Consider the following 22,071-nt stretch of genomic DNA (forward strand, 5'->3'; position numbering starts at 1 on the left):
TGTGACTCCTTGCAAATGGTTCATTTCTTATAATTGTCTGAAATATTTTCCAGTCTTCAGCAGTCCACTTCAGTGGCTATAGTAGAGAATAACTTCCTTCAAAAGGATCGTACATGGTTTAACCAGTAAACATCAAAAATATTGTTTTTTGAAGATACTCTAGGAGAAATCAACTCAGTTTCTGTAAAATTTTGGTCGTTGTTTTAATTTTATTCATAAAATGCCTAACTGTATATCTGAAGCATACAGGTTTTATAAATTAATCATAAAATAACTGCTTCTTGTGTTTTTTGTTATTTCCTATTGCTTTCCTTTTTGACCTTGAAGATTTTATTTTTCTTTCAGTCGTACTGTTTGAGAAACAAATACAGGTCAGGTTGCTAGAGATAATAACTCCTCTGCTTTTCTGTGAAATGGAATCACGGAATCTTTCGGAGGTCAAACAAATCTTTGGTTTAATGTCTTATTTGAAAGATGGTACCACTAACAGTACAGCAGACACTCAGTACTCTAGGAGTATCAGAAATAATTAACTGTTAATTACTAGAATTGACCTATTGTGTGAGCTTAATATTGCTAAATATAAAACATTGTTTTTCTGTCCTTCGAAAAATTGAATGACTTGACATATTGTGAGCAACATCATGGTAATCTGTAAATTAATGTCATGATATCAGTAAAGAAACAGCCCTCTTCCTCTAGTGTTTTATTCTGCACTGAAAGGATTTTACATTAGTACCCCATCATTGTTGCTGCTGCTAATTATAAGGATTTACTTTATTTGACTCGGAAGTCCAGTTTGCTAATTTGTTGCTATTGCTAAAATCCATGCTACTTGCGTTAATAATTAAGTGAATCACAATGAGCTAACTAAATTAAACACAATCATCCCTGTGAGCTTAATTTGGCAGTGCAGCAAAAAATTACATTAATACTGTACAAATGTGCCAAATGGCATTAAACATTGGAAGACTGGCCCGATCACATTTTGGATGTGCTATTTGGTTGACTTATTTATGAAATACTTCTATCATTTTCTGCTAGCTAACCTGGAAGCTCCTTCCAATTTACTCTCTTTTGGTATAAAAATTATTTTATATAATCAGTTTTAAATTTGTCCATTGTCAGTTTGAAAGTACTTTTGTTCTGCTGTTGGTGTAGTGTGCATTGGAATCTAGATCTAGGTATACTTCAGACAAAAAGCCGAGATTAAGGGGTAGCTCTTTGCAATGAGAAAAATTAAGTAATTATGTTCCCTGAAAATCACTGCTGCTTACAATTGACATGAACACTTTAGCCCCTGAAATTAAAAATAAAATTTCTAAATTTGTACACAATTCCAAATTAGGTCATTGGAGGTCGGCATTGGGACAGTCAGCAACAAGAGGGACCCTGGGTTCTGTCGTCAGAGGAAAAACCTTGCCCTATGGATGTCTGAGCTGTTCATGGGGGGGAGGGAGGAGGAGAAACATCAGAGAGCGATAGAGATAGGGATTCACTACGGACAAAGAAAGGCCTTTTTTGATGAGGTGCGTTGTTGCCCAGATTAAGATTAAATTCTGGAGAATGAGGATGATCAACTAGACGTCCAGGTCCATTTCAGAACTGAAATTAACCCAGATGAACTGAGGCATTTTGATACAGACAAGGCAAGCTGAGGTACTAGTTAAGCATGTGGGATTTTTTTTTATCAGAGTACAAGAGCAAGGAAATAATGACAAACCTTTATCAAACACGAGTTCAGCCACAATTAGAGTATTGTGTCCAGTTTTGGCCGCTGTACTCAATGATAGATGAAGTCTTTAGAGAGGATGCGGAAGACTTTGCTTAAATGAAGCTGATGATGTGAGCATCCAGAGAGGGAGAGGGAACTGTTTTTTGTTATCAGTGAAGGTGTCAAGAATTAGGGGCAACATAGTAAAGGTCATTACAAGAGCAACCAAAACTAACATGTGCAACAACATTTTTACAAAGAGAATGGTTAGGGTCTGGTATGCATGGCAAATGGAAGCAGTGGTGACAGTTTCAATGGTAGCATTCAAAAAAGCAGATAAATTGTTGGAAAGAAAGGACTTTGAGGTATGGGTGAAAGTAAGTCTGACTGGATTGCTCTCAAATGGTGGTGCTATGAACAAACAAGTCAAAGTATATCCATGTGAAAAGAACATAAGTAGAGGCCATCAGTATAAGGTAGTCACTAAGAAATTTACTTGGAGATTCAGAAGCAACACGAGCAGTGATGAGGATGTGAGAATGGCTGAACAGTAATTTAGTGCATTTGAGGTGAGGCTGAACAAGCATACAAGGGAGAAGGGAATAGTGGGTTCCACTAATAGAAGTAGATGAGGGAGGAACAGGAGTTAAGCCAGCATGAATTGATCAGGCCTACTGGGCTGATTTTCTTTTGTACATCCTGTGTAAACAGAAAATAATTTTTTTGAAATTCCTTATTGTGGTATCATGTTCATGGGCTACAAATTCTACATGACTCTAGATGAGCTGCCAATTACGGCTGACGAGCCCCATCTGGTTTTAAGGCGCCAGTAGCCTGCCTTCGCCCCTTCTTCTGTTGGTAGAAATGGTTCCTCTGGGCTTAGTAGCTAAGCCACACATGTAGACTGGGAGTTGAACTTGGTGGTCAGAGGATATTTGAGATGCACGCCATTGGGAACATTTAATAGGTAGTGGGAGCTTATCCCCAGTACCACCCCTGGCTATAAAAACCTTAAGGAACCTTGTTCTAAACTACACTTAATATATTGTACCTAAAGTCAATTTGTGTAAAGCCTAATTATATGCAAGTTATGCAGTCAGTCGTAAAAGTTTTCGGACCAAGTTAGTCAAAAGATTTTGAGACCAAAGTCAGCTGAAGTCTTCTATTGTTGACCGTGGATTTTTATTTCCAGTATATGAGTAATGTGGATTCTTGGTGTAAGGCCTGTGGAGAAGTGGATCTTCCCTCAGAGCTGCAGGATCTGGAAGACTCCATTCATCATCACCAAGGCTTATATGAACAAATAACGTTGGCATACTCTGAGGTAAGTGAAGTAATGCAGAACAAATGACAAGATACAGGAATCAATATCGGATACCTTTAAGGCAGGTTTTGTTGACACCATGACAAACAACAACATAAAAGGTTTTCTGGAACAATTTATTAGCAAGGGAATATTTCATTAGCACTAAAATACAAATAGAAACAAAGAACATCAGCATAAGCAAACAGGAAATAGGGATTTTTTTTTGATGAAGTTCTTATACAGGGAATCTTGAATGATTAACGTCATTTATGCACAATAGGCATAAAATATTTTTTTAAAACCACATTTGAAAAGATGTTTTAAAATTTCCTGATGTTAATTTTTTGATGCTATTACCATGCATTCAAAGACAAAGAAAATATCACAAAAGCCTGAGAAAATATTTAAAAATTACCATAAAAGTGGAAGTACTAGTTTGGATCTAGCTATATCCAAATTTCTTGGTATTTTGTACATCCCAATCAGGGTTAATATTCATCTAGTCTTTTCCATCATTATTGCAGGACAAGTATTTTTACAGAGGTTTTGCTCTGTTGACACAAAAAGGAACCTGGGTAAAACCCGATAGTTTTTGAGAGTTTTTTCCTGAAATGTTCAAGTCTCTACTTTCCTGGAGCTCTTCTTTTTTGAATTTTATGTTTGTTATTCATGCTGTTTATCCTTTTTATAATGGGGAAAAATAAATATTATTTATGACCTGATGGGTGAATCTTTCCCATTCGTGTATTTGCAAAGAGACTTATAAAATTAGTGAAAGTGATCAGAAAATGAATTAAACTAATGAACACTAGGATGAATTGCTTAGAATATTTTTTTTCATTTTCTGTTACTTTATAATATTCACATTTCATGTGATTGCTCAGACTCAAGTACCTGTTTTGAATGAAGAAACACCATTATAAACTATAGCTGATTCAGCTGTTGAGGGTATTGTAGCTAACCTGCATCCTGTGCTTGTCCTAATTTTTAAAATTCTGAGTAGAATTAATTTAAAGTATACAGCTGCTGCCTCCTTTACAAACCAGAGCTTGAAATATTGGAAGGGGAAAAGTATTCTGTTGCTATAAGCTGAAACAACAGTCAGGCAGTATCTCTAGAGAAAGCAATGCTTTTGGTTTTATTTTATTTAGAGATACAGCACTGTTAAAGGCTCTTCTAGCTCAATAACCCTGTGCCACCCAATTACAACTCGTGACCAATTAACCTACTAATGTACATCTTTGGAATGTGGGAGGAAACCAGAGCGCTTGGAGAAAAACGTGTTACGGGGAAAACGTGCATACTCTTTACAGACAGCAGTGGAATTAAACCCAGGTTGCTGTCGCTGTAATAGTGCTATGCTAATCTGTGTGGTACCATGCTGCCTACTAAAATGTGATCACTGAACCTTGGAAACAACTTAAGATTCATAGATAATTTTCCCAGCAGAGAAGGTCATTGGGCCACTAAGCCTTTGCTTCTTCCAGTAGAGCAGTCCTACCTATCCTCGTCCCCTGCCATTCTCCGAAGTCCTTCAAATTATTTAATTTGTGCCTGTCCACTTTCCATTTCAAGGCACTGATTAGTTTTGTTTCTACCACCCCTACAGCAGGAAATGACTTCATTTTTTCCCTTCACGGATTCTGCCTCAGTTGAGCATATTTCATTTGTATTCTGTTTCTATTGTACAAACCCTGTTTTATGTCATTAACTTCATTTGAGTAATTTGTTAGTGTCCAGGCTAGGTTAGGCCAAACTTTCCCCAAAACCAAAATCAAAAATATTTGTTGATAAGCTTTTATCTGACGCACACCTCAGTTCAGGGATATTTTTACTCCCATATTGTGCCCTGTACAATTCTTGTCAGTATCCTTACTAAAACGTTTTGGTAAACAACAGGAATTCTGCAGATGCTGGAAATTCAAGCAACACACATAAAAATTGCTGGTGAATGCACTTACTCACTCTTCCTTCAGTTAGTCCTGACGAAGGGTCTTGGCCTGAAACGTCGACTGCACCTCCTCCTAGAGATGCTGCCTGGCCTGCTGCATTCACCAGCAACTTTTATGTGTGTTGCTTAAAACGTTTTGGTTGTAGGTTCGCTTTCCTCAGCCTTTCATATTTTGTATTTGATCTGCTATGTTTTGTACTGCTTTCCTTCAGAACAATTTGCAAACCTTTTATTTCTTTGACTGATCTATCACTGTCTTGATGCCCCACTTTTTGTAATTATTTATTAGCTAGCTAGATTGTACTCTGATTTTTTTAAACCCACAATGTCTCTACCATTTTCTCCTTTAAATCCTTTTAAAAACGCAGTTCTGTTTGCAAGTCTGATCACTCACACCTAAGTTCTCCTTTGGCTTCACATGCTGTTTGGGGTTGAATTAGTTGTCAGTAGTCCCTTCCTCTTCTCAAGACCTTAATAAGCAAGGTCATGAGAAGAGGAAGAGAAATGATGCTGTTGTTCCTTTAAAGCTTAGTATAAAGAGCAAATGAATAGGTAAAAATCATGAGGAATAAATGAATGTTCAGTGACTTATAATTTAGTTTCCTTTAACTTAAAGTGAGCTTGTATTTACAGTTTTAGTTATGATTTACATTCAAAATGTCTTGTGCAGGTGAGTCAAGATGGGAAAGTCCTGCTGGATAAACTCCAGCGCCCTCTGACCCCAGGGAGTGCTGACTCACTAATGGCAACAGCCAATTACTCAAAGGCTGTTCACCATGTGTTGGATATTATTCATGAGGTCCTGCACCATCAGCGACAGTTGGAAAATATCTGGCAGCACCGAAAGGTTCGACTTCACCAGCGACTCCAGCTTTGTGTATTTCAACAAGATGTACATCAGGTGAATGCCAAAATTTTATTAGTATCTTGATGTAAAACTAACAGGCAAGATTTACTAATCTCAGTTAAAGGATTGAATATTATTTTCAGCTCCAATATATTTTGGTTCTTGCATGACAGTTTTTATTTATACAAATAAGTCAAATATTTCCAACAGTTAATAAGGAGGAATATGTGCATTGAGGACTGGTTAAGTACTGATATGTACTTGAATCTTTACAGGGATTGATTGTTTCTTTCCTCTTTGTTGAAAACCACAACTGTTGATTCCACATTTTCAATTATTTAAAGTGACAGTTCACATCCATCTTCTCAGGCTGTCCTTGAGAGCACAAATCCCATTTTAAAGTAAACTAAGAATTGAGGAACGGGTTGCATTTCATTTCTGACAGTTGTTGCAGATCAAACATACTGCATGTGAGGCAGATTCAAATTGAATATTACTGACACAAAGCTGTAATCTGTGTGTAATTGAGATTAGCTAATTCCAACTTCAGGAAGGGATGCGGTGTACATACTCCTATCTACATCAGTCGTGTTGAGGTTAATAAGGTTGAGAGTTTCAAGTTCCTAGGAGTGAATATCAATAATGGCCCCAGACAAGAAAGTTTACCAATGACCCTGCTGCCTCATGAGGCTTGAGATATTTAGCGTGTCCTCATTGGTGTTGACTAACTTTTATTAACACACTGTAGAAGGCAAGATATCTGGATGTACAACAGTTTGGTTTGGTAGCTGCTTTGCACATGACTGCATGAAACTGCAGAGAATTTTGAGCTCAGTTCAGCACATCACAGAAACCCGCCTCCCCTCCTTGGACTCTGTCTACATTTCTTGCTTCCTTAGTACAATTGCCATAATCAAAGACCCCGCCCGCTCCCATTAGTTAGAAGTTATAAAAGCCTGAAGTCATGTACCACCAAGCTCAAGGACAGCTTCTGCCTTACTAAGTATGACTATTAAATGGTTCCTAATACTCTTGACCTCACAGTCTACCTTATGTTCTTTCATTGCATTGTTTAGCTGCACTGAACTTTCTCTGTAGCTGTTACATTTTATTCCGATTTGTTATTGTTTTACCGTGTTCTGCCTCAATGCATTGTGCAGTTTGGTTGTAGATGGTTCGTATTCTGCATGGAGGTCGGTGACCAAGGATGTTCTGCAGGGATCTTTTCTGGGGCCCTTCCTCTTTGTGATTTTTATAAATGACCTGGATGAGGAAGTAGAAGGGTGGGTTAGTAAGTTTGCTGATGACAGAAAGGTTCGGGGTGTTGTGGATAGTCTGGAAGGGTTGTCAGAGTTTACAGCACGCTATCGATAGGGGCTCAGAAGTGGTAGATGGAGTTCAACCCAGATAAGTGTGGAGAGGTTTATTTTGATAGGTCAGATTTGAAGACAGAAGTATTAATGGTAAGGCTCTTGGCAATGCGGAAGGGAAATCCTAGGCAGTTTCTAGAGTAGGTTATATGATTGGCACAACTTTGTGGACCGAAGGGCCTGTAACGTTCTGTGTTCTATGTTTTAATGTTCTGATATGTATGAACAATATGCAAGACAAGCTTTTCACTGATCACAGTACATGTGACAAAAGAAACCAATTCCAATTCCAAATCTATATATATCACCTAAAGATTTAACACAGCAACAACTGACATGAACACTGAAGAATTAACTAATATTAAGCACCAAAATTGTAATGTATCCAGGAATTAAGAATTGGCAACATGAGCAGGTCAATGGTCAAGTGCCTTTTCATACCCGGCACTACTTGCTTTACACTTATGACTGTGTGGCTACGCACAGCTCCAGTGCTATTTTCAAGTTTGCTGACGACACTACTGTGTTAGGCCAAATTAACGGTGGTGATGAATCAGCATATAGGAGGGGATTGAAAATCTGGCTGAGTGGTTTTGTTGAAATTGAGTAACAAAATTTTACTCAATGTCCGCAAGGCCAAGGAGCAAGGAGGCTCATGAGCAAGTCCTCATTTGAGGGTCATAAGTGGAGAGGATCAGCAACTTTAAATTGCTAGGTGTTATCATTTTATTGAACCTCTCCTGGGCCCTACACCTAAGTGCAATTACAAAGAAAGCATGGCAACACCTCTACTTAGGAGTTTGGGAAGATTTTGCATGGCATTTAAAACTGTGCAAACTTCTATAGATGTGCAGGGGAGAGTATATTGATTGGTTGCATCACAGCCTGGTATGGAAACACTAATTCTCTTGGATGAATAATCCTACAAGTAGTGGATACGGTCCAGTCCATCACAGGTAAAACCCTCTCCAACATCGAGCACATCTACATGGAGCATTGTCACAGCAAAGCAGCATCCATCATCAAGGACCCCCACCATCCAGGCCATGCTCTCTTCTTACTGCTGCCATCAGAAAGAAAGTTCAGGAGCTTCAGAACTCACAGCACAAGGTTCAGGAACAGTTATTATCCCTCAACCATCAGACTCTTGAGCCAAAGAGGATAACTGTACTCAACTTTATTTGTCCCATCATTGAAATGTTCCCACAATTTATAGACTCACTTTCAAGGACTCTTCATGCATCTCATGTTCTTGATATTTATTGCTTGTTTTTTATTATTATTATTATTTCTTTGTTTTTATATTTGCCCAGTTTGTTGTCTTTTCCACAACGGTTGAATGCCCAGTTGATGTGGTCTTTCAGTGGTTCTGTTGTGGATTTATTGAGTATGCCTGCAAGGAAAAATCTTGGGATTGTATATGGTGACATATATGTACCTCAATAATAAATTTTCTTTGAATTTTGAATTTAGATTCCACAAGTTCTTTCCACAATCTGTAAGATTTAAGCTCAGAGGGTAAGGAAGCACTTTTCCCTCTCCCTGGAACTTTGCAAGCTTGTCACCATGCAGGACCCAGCAAGATGCAATTCACCCACAGTCTTAAACATACACTTCCTTTACCACTGGCGCACAATGGCTACAATGTGCACTGTGTGTGGCATGCAGCGGAGTTACTTGCCTCATAATTTATAATAGGCTCCCAAACCTGAAACCTCACCACCAAAGGCTTTAGATGACATACAAATGAACATTAACTTGGGTGCAGTGCATTATGTAAACCCAGCACTATATTAGATTTAGATTCCCCTTCAAGTCTAATATGGTGTTTAAATAATGTATCCTTTCAACATCAAAGAACTCCTCACTCAATGCCTCGGTGGGAGTTCCTTGTCAAGAAGTTTCTGAAGCGAATTAAGGTAAATAATTGCTAAGTGTTTTAATTTTAAAAACATGATTTTTTTTACTGGAAGGAATGAAACAAAAAAATCTGATCACAATCAAGTCTAAACTAATTTGGGGGCTTTTTCCAATGCTAAGGCCACAGTAGTCACGTAAATTGTTATTTCCTAGGCAATATTTTTACATCTTCATTGTGACAGTTCAAAAAATGTCAACGGTTGTGAAAGAAGAAGCATCTAACTGATAATATTCTTTGTCTTGATCAATGGCTGCATGCAATAGAAACATTGGAAATATATTGATCATGGCTGAAATTCGTATTGTGACTGTGGGTTTGGTCAGAATATCTGGAAGTGCATTCCTTAGTGTGCGTTCATTAAATGTTTCAGGTGTTGGACTGGATTGAAAATCATGGAGAGGCTTTTCTCAGTAAGCACACTGGAGTAGGAAAATCACTCCATAGAGCCAGGGCTTTGCAAAAACGGCATGAAGATTTTGAAGAAGTTGCACAGGTGAGCTACGCTCATGTAGACTGAGAGGTGAAGAGGTAAATTTTTTAAAATGTACAGTTATCTGTTTGTTCATTAGGGTCCTGTTTACAAGGATAATCCTGAGTTTCCAGTTCCATGTCACTTAAATTCCCCATCCTACTCTCATTCTGCCCTCTATCTTTGGCTTCTTAACAGTATCCATTGAAGTCCCAGCTTAGCTGAAGAAACATGAATCTCTTCTTGCAACCAATGTCATTACGGCCTCAGGACCCAACAAGGAATCAAGTAATTTCAGATAAACAACCTTTCTATTTTACTTCAAAGCTGTTCATTTCTGATGATGTCATAGACCTGTAGCATTAACTCAGTTTTTTCATGCTTCTTAGATACTGCTCAATCAACTGGATATTTCCAGCATTCTTACTGGTTTCCAGCAAGTGTCATGTTCTGTATTTCGCAGTTTCTGCAATGATAAACTTTTCTCTCTCTCCTTTGTCTGTATTCATCTCCTATTTAACTCTCCTTTCTACAAATCAGTAGTTAACAAGACTCTATCACCCTCTTATCCAGCATTACTACTATATGCATTACACTTTCACTTGGTCTCCACTATATCATTAGTCCCCACCCCTCCCCCATGCTTCTTAAGTTTTCCTCGATCTGATGAAAGGACATCAATCCATAGCATTTGCAATGTTTTGATTTTGGGTTTCCAACATAAGCAGTTCTGTCCTTTTTAACTTTCATGTTAGTGATTGATTGCAATGTTGAAGAGTACATGTTTGCTTAACCATATCTGAAACCAAAATGAATTTTCTTAGGGTATTGACAAGTAGCTGTTTCATTTCTGATTTTCTAGATTTTTTTTGGAATTACATTCCTGTTGTGAATTTTCAAATTTTGAAAGCTTGAGGTTGTTAAGCACATAATCTCCAATTAAATATTTTGAAATGGTTAGTCTTATGTAAGTAGCACAGATTTAGTATTTCTTTAGATTCTGTAAGACTATTGAAGATCTGTGAGGCAAAGTGCAATGGTACTTTTATTTTGCGCATTTTCTTAACATGATTGAGATTCCCCATGTTATGTCAATTTGCTTTACATTATTTCCTGCTAAATGTGTTTATATTTCATTGGTGATATTTTTAAATCATTGGTTAATTTTATTGCTAAATTTTAGTTTTGTTTCATTTGAGTTCAAGAAATAGTTTTCAACAATATTTGATGCCTTCTCCACCCTAGCAAAATTTAATTTTATGCACTTCATAGTCACTGTAACTTTGGTAGTGTTTGTGCAAATTTGCAGAATAAAGAGTAAAGGTAATATAAATGTTAACCTGTCATTATGCTCTTCTCATTAATCAAAATCTGGCATATATAGTTGATTAGAATACTAAATAAAACTTTTAAACTTTTAAAGCTATTTAATGCCCAAATTATGCTCACAGTGAAAACTGCTAACAAAAATACTTAAACACTAAAAACACAAAAATGTTCTACTTGATTTCAGAGCAAGTAATAATTCTATATTTTCAGTCATTGCCACAAAAGCTTCTGCAGATGCTGGAAATCTAGAGCAACACACACACACACACACACACACACACACACACACACACACACACACACACACACACACAATGCTGGAGGAGCTCAGCAAACTGGGCAGCATCAATGGAGGGAAATAAACAGGTGACGTTTTGGGCTTTGACCTTACATCCAGAATAAATAGGTGGGAAAGGGGAAGGAGTACAAGCCAGCAGGTAATAAGTGAGACCAGATGAAGGGTCTTGGCCTGAAACGTCGACCATTTATTCCCTTTAATAAATGCTGCCTGACTTGCTGAGTTCCTCCAGAAGTTTGTGTTTTTAGTCATAGCTTTGTATCTTTATCCCAGAGGTTCTATAAACTGCACTCATCTATTCTAAATCAATTGGTTTACACTTATAGAAAGGAGAGGAAAGAAAGAACAATCAAAAGAAGAAAACTATGTACAAAGTAGGGAGTGAATTTTTTTACATTTGTGACAAATATGACTATGATATATACTGTATGTACAGTATCTGAAATACATCTTATGGAAAGTTTTGTTTGATGATGAACTTCAATAAAAAATAAATTACAAAAAAAAATCAATTGGTTTACCTCCCACTTTAATGCAAATTCACATCAGAATAAATGTACCCATCATTTCTTTTTACTGCATAGACAAAATTTCTGGTTTCAAATAATTACTCAAGTAATAAAGTCAGGTTGATAATCTGAAGGAATAAAACTCCCTCTAAAATTGAAATTGGGTTGAAATATAAAGAGTGTTTTAGAGCGAGACATGATCCAAAATAGTATCAACAAGGATTTTTAGGTATCACAAAGCAGTTGTATCTTAGATCTCATAACCAATTTGCAATGCTTAAAATCTTACGATAGAACATCTTAAATCTCATTTTAAAATCTAATTGGGTGCATTTATTTACAATAAGAAGGGGTGAGTTTATGGAACATTAGAAGAAGACACCTTTTTTAGATTGTGTCCATGCCAGCTGAAGAAACTCTTCAGTTTCGTTTCACTTCTGAGTTTGCAGTGAGTAGCTGTTTAGGCATGACCCAATTTGAGCTCTGCTAGGTACTTTCTAAATGAGATGACGGTTATTGCCTGCCCCACTTTTTATACAGAGAGCTCTAGAACATGATTTGTGTGATAAAAATTTCCTCATCTCATAACTAATATTGTTTTAAGTTCTCAAATATGCACCATATATTTAATATCGACCAGATTTTGATTTTAACCTTGTTTTATTATTTCGTTCAGGCTTTGGACTTAGTTGAAGACAATTCTGTGTTCCTTCCCTCTGCTAATTCCAACAACCCTAAACATTAATGATTCCATTTTGCTTTGGACCTTACTTTTCCCCTCTAATTTTCCTCTTCCTGTTGAAGTTGACTGCTTGTGGAAGCTTTTACTGATTGTTGGCCAGATATTAAATTTTATACAGTAACATTTTAAGCATGACAAAGTTCTCTGAAAACTAATTGATAAATATAATTTTCTACACTGCGCTTTGAGGAATTATATTACTATTTTCCATTTGTATTTTGTGCTTACTGTGACATAGAAACTCCAATTGATGTCAGTTTGCAGGTACACAATATTATAGAGGGAACGTATTAATTGTGAATGGTATGGGCCTCAAACGCACAAATAGGCTTTTATGGGCGTCTTCTTCAATGTAATTATAAGAACTCACCTAAATCTGGGACAGTGTCAGGAAATACAACCGTGAAGTGGATTTGATTGCCTTTGAATGGTCCTGAAAATATCTTTCTGCAAACCCATCTTTGTTTATTACAGACCTTACCCATTTTCCCATAAGTCCCAATCTACATCCAATGATACAATCCTCATCAGTCATCACAAGCACATGATTTCTTTCTCAAACCCCAGTCTGTCACTGGGGCAAATTGGTCTCATTAGTTGAAGTATCATGGTGGGAAATTCACAGCAAAATCCCCCATTCTCGACAATGCTACTGATGATGTACATGTTAACCACACACTCAATATTTTAGGAACAGCTTCTTCCACTCTGTCATCGGATTTCATAAATACTTTCTCACTATTTTGCTCTTCGTTCACATTAATTATTTAAAAAAAATATATTTTGCAAGTTGTATTTTTTTTAGTGTATTGCACTGTCATCATTATGAGCTGTGTCAGTATGACATGGGTGGTCATGGTCAATTGACCATGATTGTTCTTGGCAGGTTTTTCTGCAGAAGTGGTTTGCCATAACCTTCTTCTGGGCAGTGTCTTTACATAATGGTTGACCCCAGCCCTTATTAATGCTCTTCAGAGATTTTCTACCTGGCATCAGTGGTTGCATAACCAGGTCTTGTGATATACAACAGCCTCTCATATGACCATCCACCACCTGCTCCCATGGCTTCACGTGACCCTGATCAGAGGGCTAAGCAAGTGTTACACCTTGCCCAAGGTTAGCAGAGGGAAGGAGCGCCTTATACCTCCTTTGGTAGAAATGTATTTCCACCCCACCACTGTACTGTTGCCATAGAACAACAAATTTCACTTTATGAAAGCTCTAGGTTGTTAAGCACATAATCTCCAATTAAGTGTTTTGGAGCAGTTAATAAACCTGATTCTGATGTATAAACAGATGCAGCAAACCTAGGATTTATGAACCTAACATGTATGATGCTTTTATGCACCATGTACTTCAGAACATCACTTCCCAAGAGGTTATACAGAACTGACATGGAAGATTAAAATTCTTTGAAAGTCACCTTTAACTGTTGGTGCTGGGTTGGTGCAACTCAAGTCTTCATGTAAACGATTCTTATAGTAAATGCTGTTAGCAACCGTCCTTCAACCAATCTCCCAGGAAATATATTCCAGCACATAAATTCTTTTTAGAGATTTTTTTTAAAAGATTACTTTATTTGTTATATGTACATTGAAACATACTGTGAAATGTGTCGTTTTGCGTCAGTGAACAACAGTCCGAGATGTGCTGGAGGCAGCCCACAAGTGTTGTCACATCATTGGGTAAGGCCTTCTGGCACCAACATAACATGCCCACAACTCACTGACCCTGCAAACTCCGTACCGGCACTGGTGGGAGTTGAACTTGATCGTACAGTTGGCGCTGCAAAGCAGTGCGCTACCTGCTGTTCTACTGTGTCACCCTCATACATATGTACTTGCTTCCCTGGGTAAAGAAGGTCCTCCTCATAGCTTCTCAGAATCTCTTCCCACTCCTCTTTAGCAGATGTTCTCCAGCGTCATCTACCCCTCGTGGAGAGAAGTTATCTGCAGTCTACCCTATTGATAATAGATGTCACCTTATCATTTTATATGTTCCTCCTTAACTGCTACAATAGGGAGACAAGACCTGGCTTCTCTTCATAAGTGAACTGCTCTACCCCAAGCAAAATCTCTATAAGTCTCTGCCGCACCCCCTCCCTCTCAAGCGCTATCACATCCTTCATATAGCTTAGTGATCAGAATGGCTGCGCTATTGCAGCTGAGGTCAGACCAAGGCTTTATGTAAAATTGGAGCATAACCTCATTTCTTCTGCTTTCAGTGTCCCCTTTTGTTGTGCTAAGACTTAGAAAATGGTTTAAGACAGATGGAACTATATATAGGCTTTTGTTAGCAGCTGGGAAGTGGCAGAATATATTATTGGAAAAAGTTATAAGCACGCTAGTATCCATGCACACCTTTTTGACAGGAACTTGTTTGTTTATTGCAATCTATATGTAAGTTGAAATGTATCACTGAAACCACAGAAACTTTTTCACACAACAATCTCTTTATGAACATAAATTGCCACTATACTGTTAACAGAACAGGGATGGCATGGTAGTGCAGTGCTTAGCATGACGTTATTACAGTGTCAGTGACCCAGTTCAGTTCCACCACTGTCTATAAGGGGTCTGTATGTTCTTCCTGAGACCACGTTTGTTTCCTCCCACATTCCAAAGATAGGTAGGTTGCAAGGTTTATTGGTCACATGGGTGTAATTGGGCGGTGCAGGTTCTTTGGGCCAGAAGAGCCTGTTACTGAGCTCTATCTCTAAGTAAAATAAATAAAACAAGCTTTTCACTCTGTTCTTTATTGACCATCAAAAACAAGCTATATGCTTGTTACAGTCATTATATCATTACCATAAAGGCAAATTCATCAGTGTTGTTCCTCCTTCCCTTCTCCCAGATTCTCTATAATTCTGTACTCCTTATTACCTGTTGAGATAATTTTCCAGTTTGCAAAAACAGATTACTGTGTTACCTGTTGAATTCTTTTATACATTCTTCCTTCTTGTTCCTTAAACCCGACACATTTTATAAACGTTATTTAGGCCACATACTTTGAAGCTGTCTTTCAGAACTAAAGTTTTCTTTTTTTCCTGATTGTCCAATATGTAATATCTAATAATTACTTTCCACATCTTTATTTTAATTTGTTTTAGAATCTGTTGGTATATCATTTCTGATTGACCCTTCCCAACTCATTTTCTAATTTACAGCGTTTGTAACTACCTTTTTTAGTAAGTTCAGTTGTATAGGTTTCTTTTTGTATATACATCAGCTTGCTAAAGCTTACCAAATCTGAACAAACTGTATTACTTAGAACTACTCTATTAGATTAGTGAAACTTACAATAAAAAAAATTATCCAAATCAATAGAGAAGAGGCGCTGATCAAATACCATTTAAGTTGCCACTCGTATGAATCCTTGCAACTATTTTGGTGCAAGCTGCCAAGAATGAAGCAGCACACCTTCCTTTACTGAAGTACAATGAACTGTGGGGAGACCAAGAATCGAAAATGCCACAGATATAGAATGTTGCCAGCACAAGCAATATATCTAATACTCAGCGGTATGAAAGACTAATAAAGATAGAAGTTAACAAAAGCCATAAAGTTGCACTGCCATTCAAAGGCATATTGTAACTATGGAACTGTGTGAGTACCAGGCTACAAGTAAAGTAAAAAGCAGTTATTTTTCCCATCTGTGACGAGGAACTTAGCTAAGATTAGGGCTTCACTGTTATGTAACTATAGTGATCAGATATTTTGAATCACATTTGAGAAGCACAATCCTGAACTTCAAGTTCTTCATCTGTGCTTGGCAACAAATTGATCAAAGCTGCTGATTTACCCTGAAGAACTTTAATACTATGAAGCTTGTTGTGGCCCTTTGATTTAGCCAACCATTGCAACCCACAGTTGAAATGATTTGGACCCAAAGCTTCAGTTCTGTCAGTGCAGTAGTCCCATTACTTGTGGAGTATTTAAAGCAGAAATAAGAACAATAAAACCTGGATAAAAAGGTTCAAATATTCATTTTATTGTCAATGTATGCATGTAGAAAACAACTGCAGGTAGCCAGGAAATACAGAAAGAACATGGAATTGATGAAAGAAAGGACATCAACTCCCCTCACCGCCCTCCACAAAAAAAAAGAAACAGCACACACAGATCCCAGAATTCCCACTCCCACTGAAAGAAAGTGACAATAAAACTCCTGACCTCCTCACCCACAGAAAAAGACAGTGGCAGTAACAATCCCACTTGCAGAGAAAGCAGTGGCAAAAACAATCCCTGACCCCCCCCCCCTTAACTGCTGTAAACAGTGACAATAACAATGCCCGACCCCCTCACTCGCAGAAGAGAACAGCGACAGTAGCATCAAATTCCCCACACACACACACACAAGAAAGAAAACGGCAAAAAACTGAAGGAAACCGATGTAAAGTACAGTCCAATGATCACATAAATCTCAGAATATTGGAAGCATCTTTTCATCTGCGAACGAGGAGAAAAGCTGTACAACCTGAGTTGTGCTGTGAAGATTGGCTGCTGACCAGGCTCCGACTCTGGACACTGTCGATCCAGGGCTGAGTGCGCTGATCTGTCTGGTGACTGTCTCTGTTAGGAGCCATTGCTGACCTCCTCTGTATTCACCTCAACGCTGACCACCGACCCAGGTCCAAATGATGTCAATCCAGGTCCAAGTGTGGCCCCCTCCAAATTCACCTCAGTGCTGACCACTGACCCAGGTTTGAACACCTCCATTTGGAGCCATCGCTGACCCTGTCCACATTCACCTCGATGCTTCAATCTTCCTTGCCGTTTTGAGATGACACTGCGCCTCATCTCTTGTGTCTGGGGTCCTGGGGGAGGGCCAAAAAGGTTCAATAAGCTTGTGTTGTTCGCTGGCGCTGTCTTGACCGGTTAAATGCTGAAGAAAAAGAAGTTTTCAGGAGTGCTGATAACAGAAGCAAGCAGCAAAACCTAGCACCAGGAAAGCTGGCGATGTGTTTCCAAATAACGTTACAAGTGGAGATGTACATGCATGGTGAATGTACTGTGAAATTTAGACAGGCAATGACTGAAACTTTAGGTATCTCCTTTAGTTTAACGTGGAGATTCTGAAGTGCATACGGACATCATCTTCCACAGTGGTGAAACCAGGAATTTGTGAAGAGAGATATGAATACTGAAGGAGGAAAAACATTCTAGGAGAATCGATTGAATTAATTGTTGGTCAATGTAAATTCCTTGCTGTTTGAAAAATTAATAGCTGTTTTTATGAACTTGGAAATAAACTATCAAGAGAGGCAGATTTAAAGTTTTTAGCTTAAAAATAAATTGTAATGAAAATAAAATAATTATGCTCACATCATTTTGATTTGGAATGTCCTACTGAAATAATAGTAAAACTGGATTCAGTGTTAGCTTTCAAAAAGATATTGGATATTATTTGAAGACAAAGTAATTTTAGGTTACATGACTAAAAGCAGGTGAATAAGACTGGAGATGAAACAGCTACGATGAGCTGAGCTTATCCAAGTAAAAATTACGTCGTATTATGCTCTGGTTCTATGTAATTTTAGTGTGATTGAATACCTGGTCATTTTTAATCTATATATGTGTGTTCTTACAGTTAGACATCTAACTGTACTGTCCAGCTCTTGGCTCCATCCCTCCCCCTCCTGTCTTCTCCTATCATTTCGGATCTTCCCCCTCCCCCTCCCACTTTCAAATCTCTTACTAGCTCTTCTTTCAGTTAGTCCTGATGAAGGGTCTCGGCCCGAAACGTCGACTGTACCTCTTCCTAGAGATGCTACCTGGCCTGCTGCGTTCACCAGCAACTTTTATGTGTGTTGCTTGAAATTCCATCATCTGCAGATTTCCTCGTGTTTTGAGTTTTAAATCAAGATTTTATAGTTGTGTATTCACAACCCTTTGCATTTCTAAAACCATAATTCTTCTATTCTCAATTTTATGTCAGCTGATAACTCTCTGATGTGAGGCTAGCATGAATTTCTTGCACAACTCTTCGCCAGATTCTGCCTGGCATCTTACAGAGCTCTCGACTGGGCGCTGACATAAAGCATTTGGAAATCTTTTCTGCAGCCAAGTTTAGCATTTGCTGTTTCTGAAGAAGTTGCTTTATTAGTACAGCACCACCTAATGGATGTTGGGCTTAGGTTATTGAAACAGATGGCTGTAATTTGCTTAACATAAATTTGTATTTTGATTAACCACTAGTTGATGTCAAATAATTTAATTTTGACAAAAAGTAGAAAATGTCACAAACTAAGAAAGATTTTTTCCTGTTTCTTTGATATTGGTATGCTATTCAGGCTTATTCTGTTTCCATTCAATCCCTGGCTTCTGCATTTTTTCCTTTTCTTTTTTCCTGTTCCTGTCAAATTTCATTCTGCCATGTTTATTTGGAAAACTGAATTTCGTCTAGATTTCACATTTTGTTTGAGGATAACTGAGTATCATGCAGTGATTACATCTGATTGATGTTATATGTTAATTTGGTGACGTGTGAGTGTCGCAAGGAATTGACTATGTCTTTGCCAAAGCTCAGTTTTTATTCAGTTACAAATGGGTACTTTGTTGATCAGTATAGTTGCTCTCAGCAAGAGTATTCTGTAGTTTAAGCTGTGAAGTTCTTTTCCTATGTTGAAACATAAACTCTGATAAGTGACACAATTCTGTTCGGTGGAGAGAAAAAACAAACAGCATGTGCCAGAAAATGGAAACAAAAATGGGAAAAGCTGGAAATACACCATAAATCAGTCAACAACTCCAGAGAGAATATTGTGTTTTGTGTATATTTTCTTAGAAAATTAGCACGTGCTGCTCGAAGCATACACTGCAGAATCAAGCACTATTTATTCTCTGTGTTAATCTGTTTTGTTTGCAAATGGTGTTTTATATCCCAAACACAAAACTGAACCAAAGCTTCTCACCTAACTCACACAATTCCTCCCCATCAGTCTGATGATAAGCCAGGTAGACCAAAATCCTTAAAGTCAAGTGAAGATTTTGCCCTGGTACCCTCTCTTGTTTTTTAAAAACAGTCCAATTTAAATTAAGCAATCAAAATGCGCTGTATTTAAAGTATCCATGCAGGAATGTTTCATGTGGGAGTTCCAGGTTTCCATCAGGCCATTTGCAGTGTTTTTCACTTGAAATTACATGATATTTTGCCATGTACAAGTTATTCCTGCAGTGAAATTCACTGAAAAATGTTCTTACTCATTTGTGCATTTTTAAATGGTCTTCTGAGTCATCATTCTCGCTGAACATTGGCATGGTAGTGCAGACATTCCACCCTGCAAAAACTCATTTCAAGGAGGTAGCACTATCAATTTGCGGGAGACTCCCGGAACTTCCGGAACTTCCGGGAGAAGTGGGATGTCTGCAATAGAGTAGCTCCTTAGCAGCTAGCCAGCTAGTTTAAATAATGTTAGCTATGCTAATGAATGAATAACACCTGTTAAACTCATCTCAACATGTCTTTTACAGTCGTAACCCACCATGGGCAATAGAAAAGTCACTGTTGCAAACAGTGCAGCAAGCAACACTGTCATTATTTTTGACCCCTATTAGGCAGGGGTACACTTTAGTGTAGTCTGGGATGATATACGTTTTATAGTTTCTTTTTTTGGAACACTCTCCCATGGCACGTTTGTTTTCTCTCTCTCTCTCTCTCTCACACACACACACACACACACACACACACACACACAGCTTTCCGGGACATTGTATATAATTTGTGGGCATCAGGGAGCCACTATTAATATGCAGGAGACTCCCCGAACTTCCGGGAGAGGTGGGATGTCTGGTAGTGAAGCTGTTAGCATGACGCCCTACAGCACCAGCAATCGGGGTTCAATTCCTGCTGCTGACTGTAAGGAGTTTGTACGTTCTCCCTGTGACTGTGTGGGTTTCCTTCAGGTGCTCCAGTTTCCTTCCACATTCCAAAGGCATGCAGGTTAGGGTTAGTAAATTGGGGGCAGCCTGTGTTGGTGCTAGAAGCATGGCAACACTTGCGGGCTGCCCGCAGCACAACCTCGGACTGTGTTAAGTATTGACACAAAATGGCGTTTCACTGTTTTGACGTTTCAATGTACATTTGACAAATAAAGCTTAATCTTTAAATTTAAAACTAGAGAATATCTGGCATCAAAAGAAACTAATTTTATATAAATTTATTATAACTTCATGAATGTTTCAACAATTTATAATTTCAGATTATTTATGAGATTTTAGTTTTCATTTGTTTTCAATGATTCATTGTATTGTAAATAATATTTTTAAAGTTAATTAGCAGTTAATTCCTTTTATTCTGTCTGTGAGAATTAGTTAATTTGATGGACTCTTCAATCAGTTTGATGATAGCACAACTATTGAGCTCTGTAACTCCTGCTCAGCTGACATTTGACAGCATTGGAGTTTAAAGCATTTACAAATGTTCCAAAGGGGATGTAGAAGATGCTGTACACATGCAAGGATTTTAAAAAATCCCTTTTTTACTCAATGTTTACAGATCAATTACCTTTCCCTTATCAACTTGCATTTGTTTTTGACTGTTCTATCAATCCTTCTTATAAAATCAGACTCTTTGATGTTATTGCCCCTGTTCAGCAGAAGAATAAACATTCAGACACACAAACTTAAATCAGTTAATATTTGAAAAGCTGTTCAAGGATTATAAGAGAGTGATTAAAGACTGTGACGTGGGGACAGTTGATCTTTTTCCAGTATAAGAATTTAATGGGATTCATTATTTAGATTGAGCAGATTAGTAGGACTCAAGCAGGCAATGGGGCACCAGTATCATTTGTATTTGAATAGAGTAGGGATGGGAAGAACAGTAGAAAATCAAAAGCTGCTTAAAAGAACATGGATGGCTTATTCCCTCCATAGACTCCACAGCCTGACTTGCTGAGTTCCTCCAGCAACTTGTTGCTGAAGATTTCCAGCATCTGCAGACTCTCTTGTGGTTAACAGAAATGTAGCAAGGTTTATATTTTGTTTCGGCTAGCCCACAAGTTGCCAGATTTGTGAAATCTATGTAATAACAGACAGTATAGGAATTTACACTGTCAGTTTCTATGTTCTTGGTCTAATATTTTGCTCCATAAACTCTCAGTGTTAATGATGTGGACTGGTGTTGCATTAATAACTTCTTAATAACTTAGAGATTTGATTTCCAAGCATACTATGTATCATCACTGCAAATGTTAGTGCAGATTCCCACTATTAGTGCATCACCAGTGACTGATGATTTTCAGTTCCAGATGTTTGTTTATGATAGTGAATGCACAGTCCTGTGCAAAAATCTTAGGCACATATACATATACTAGGGTGCATAAAACTTTTGCACAGTACTGCATTTGTCAATGTGGAGCAGAGAGCAAGTTTGTAAATCTAACGGGAGCAAAGGATGTTGGGAATGGTGAGGGTGGAGCACTGTGGGAGGGGTGTGGGACAGGTAGAAGTGAAGGACTACCAGAGGCAGGGGATGGCATGGATGTAGGCACAGCCAGCCCCGAGACACCAAGCAAGCTCATTTGATTCTGACAGTTGGTTTATTAATCATTACAGAATGTCTTTTTGGTGCTGCCCACTCCCTCCCCTCTCCTTTCCCCAACCATGATTCCCC

General features: G+C 38.1%; 1 protein-coding gene across 3 annotated transcripts in view; it reads left to right on the forward strand.

Moving 5' to 3' along the window:
- LOC140212458 (triple functional domain protein) overlaps positions 1 to 22,071 on the forward strand; it is a 341,882-nt gene that overhangs the window by 146,513 nt on the left and 173,298 nt on the right. For all 3 annotated transcript variants that reach the window (XM_072283275.1, XM_072283276.1, XM_072283277.1), the window contains exons 8-10: positions 2,907 to 3,038; positions 5,642 to 5,872; positions 9,480 to 9,602. In XM_072283275.1, the coding sequence (XP_072139376.1) occupies positions 2,907 to 3,038; positions 5,642 to 5,872; positions 9,480 to 9,602 (486 nt within the window). The remainder of the gene's footprint in view (positions 1 to 2,906; positions 3,039 to 5,641; positions 5,873 to 9,479; positions 9,603 to 22,071) is intronic.

This window comes from Mobula birostris, chromosome 19 (assembly GCF_030028105.1).
Source record: "Mobula birostris isolate sMobBir1 chromosome 19, sMobBir1.hap1, whole genome shotgun sequence".
Classification (NCBI taxonomy): Eukaryota; Metazoa; Chordata; class Chondrichthyes; order Myliobatiformes; family Myliobatidae; genus Mobula; species Mobula birostris.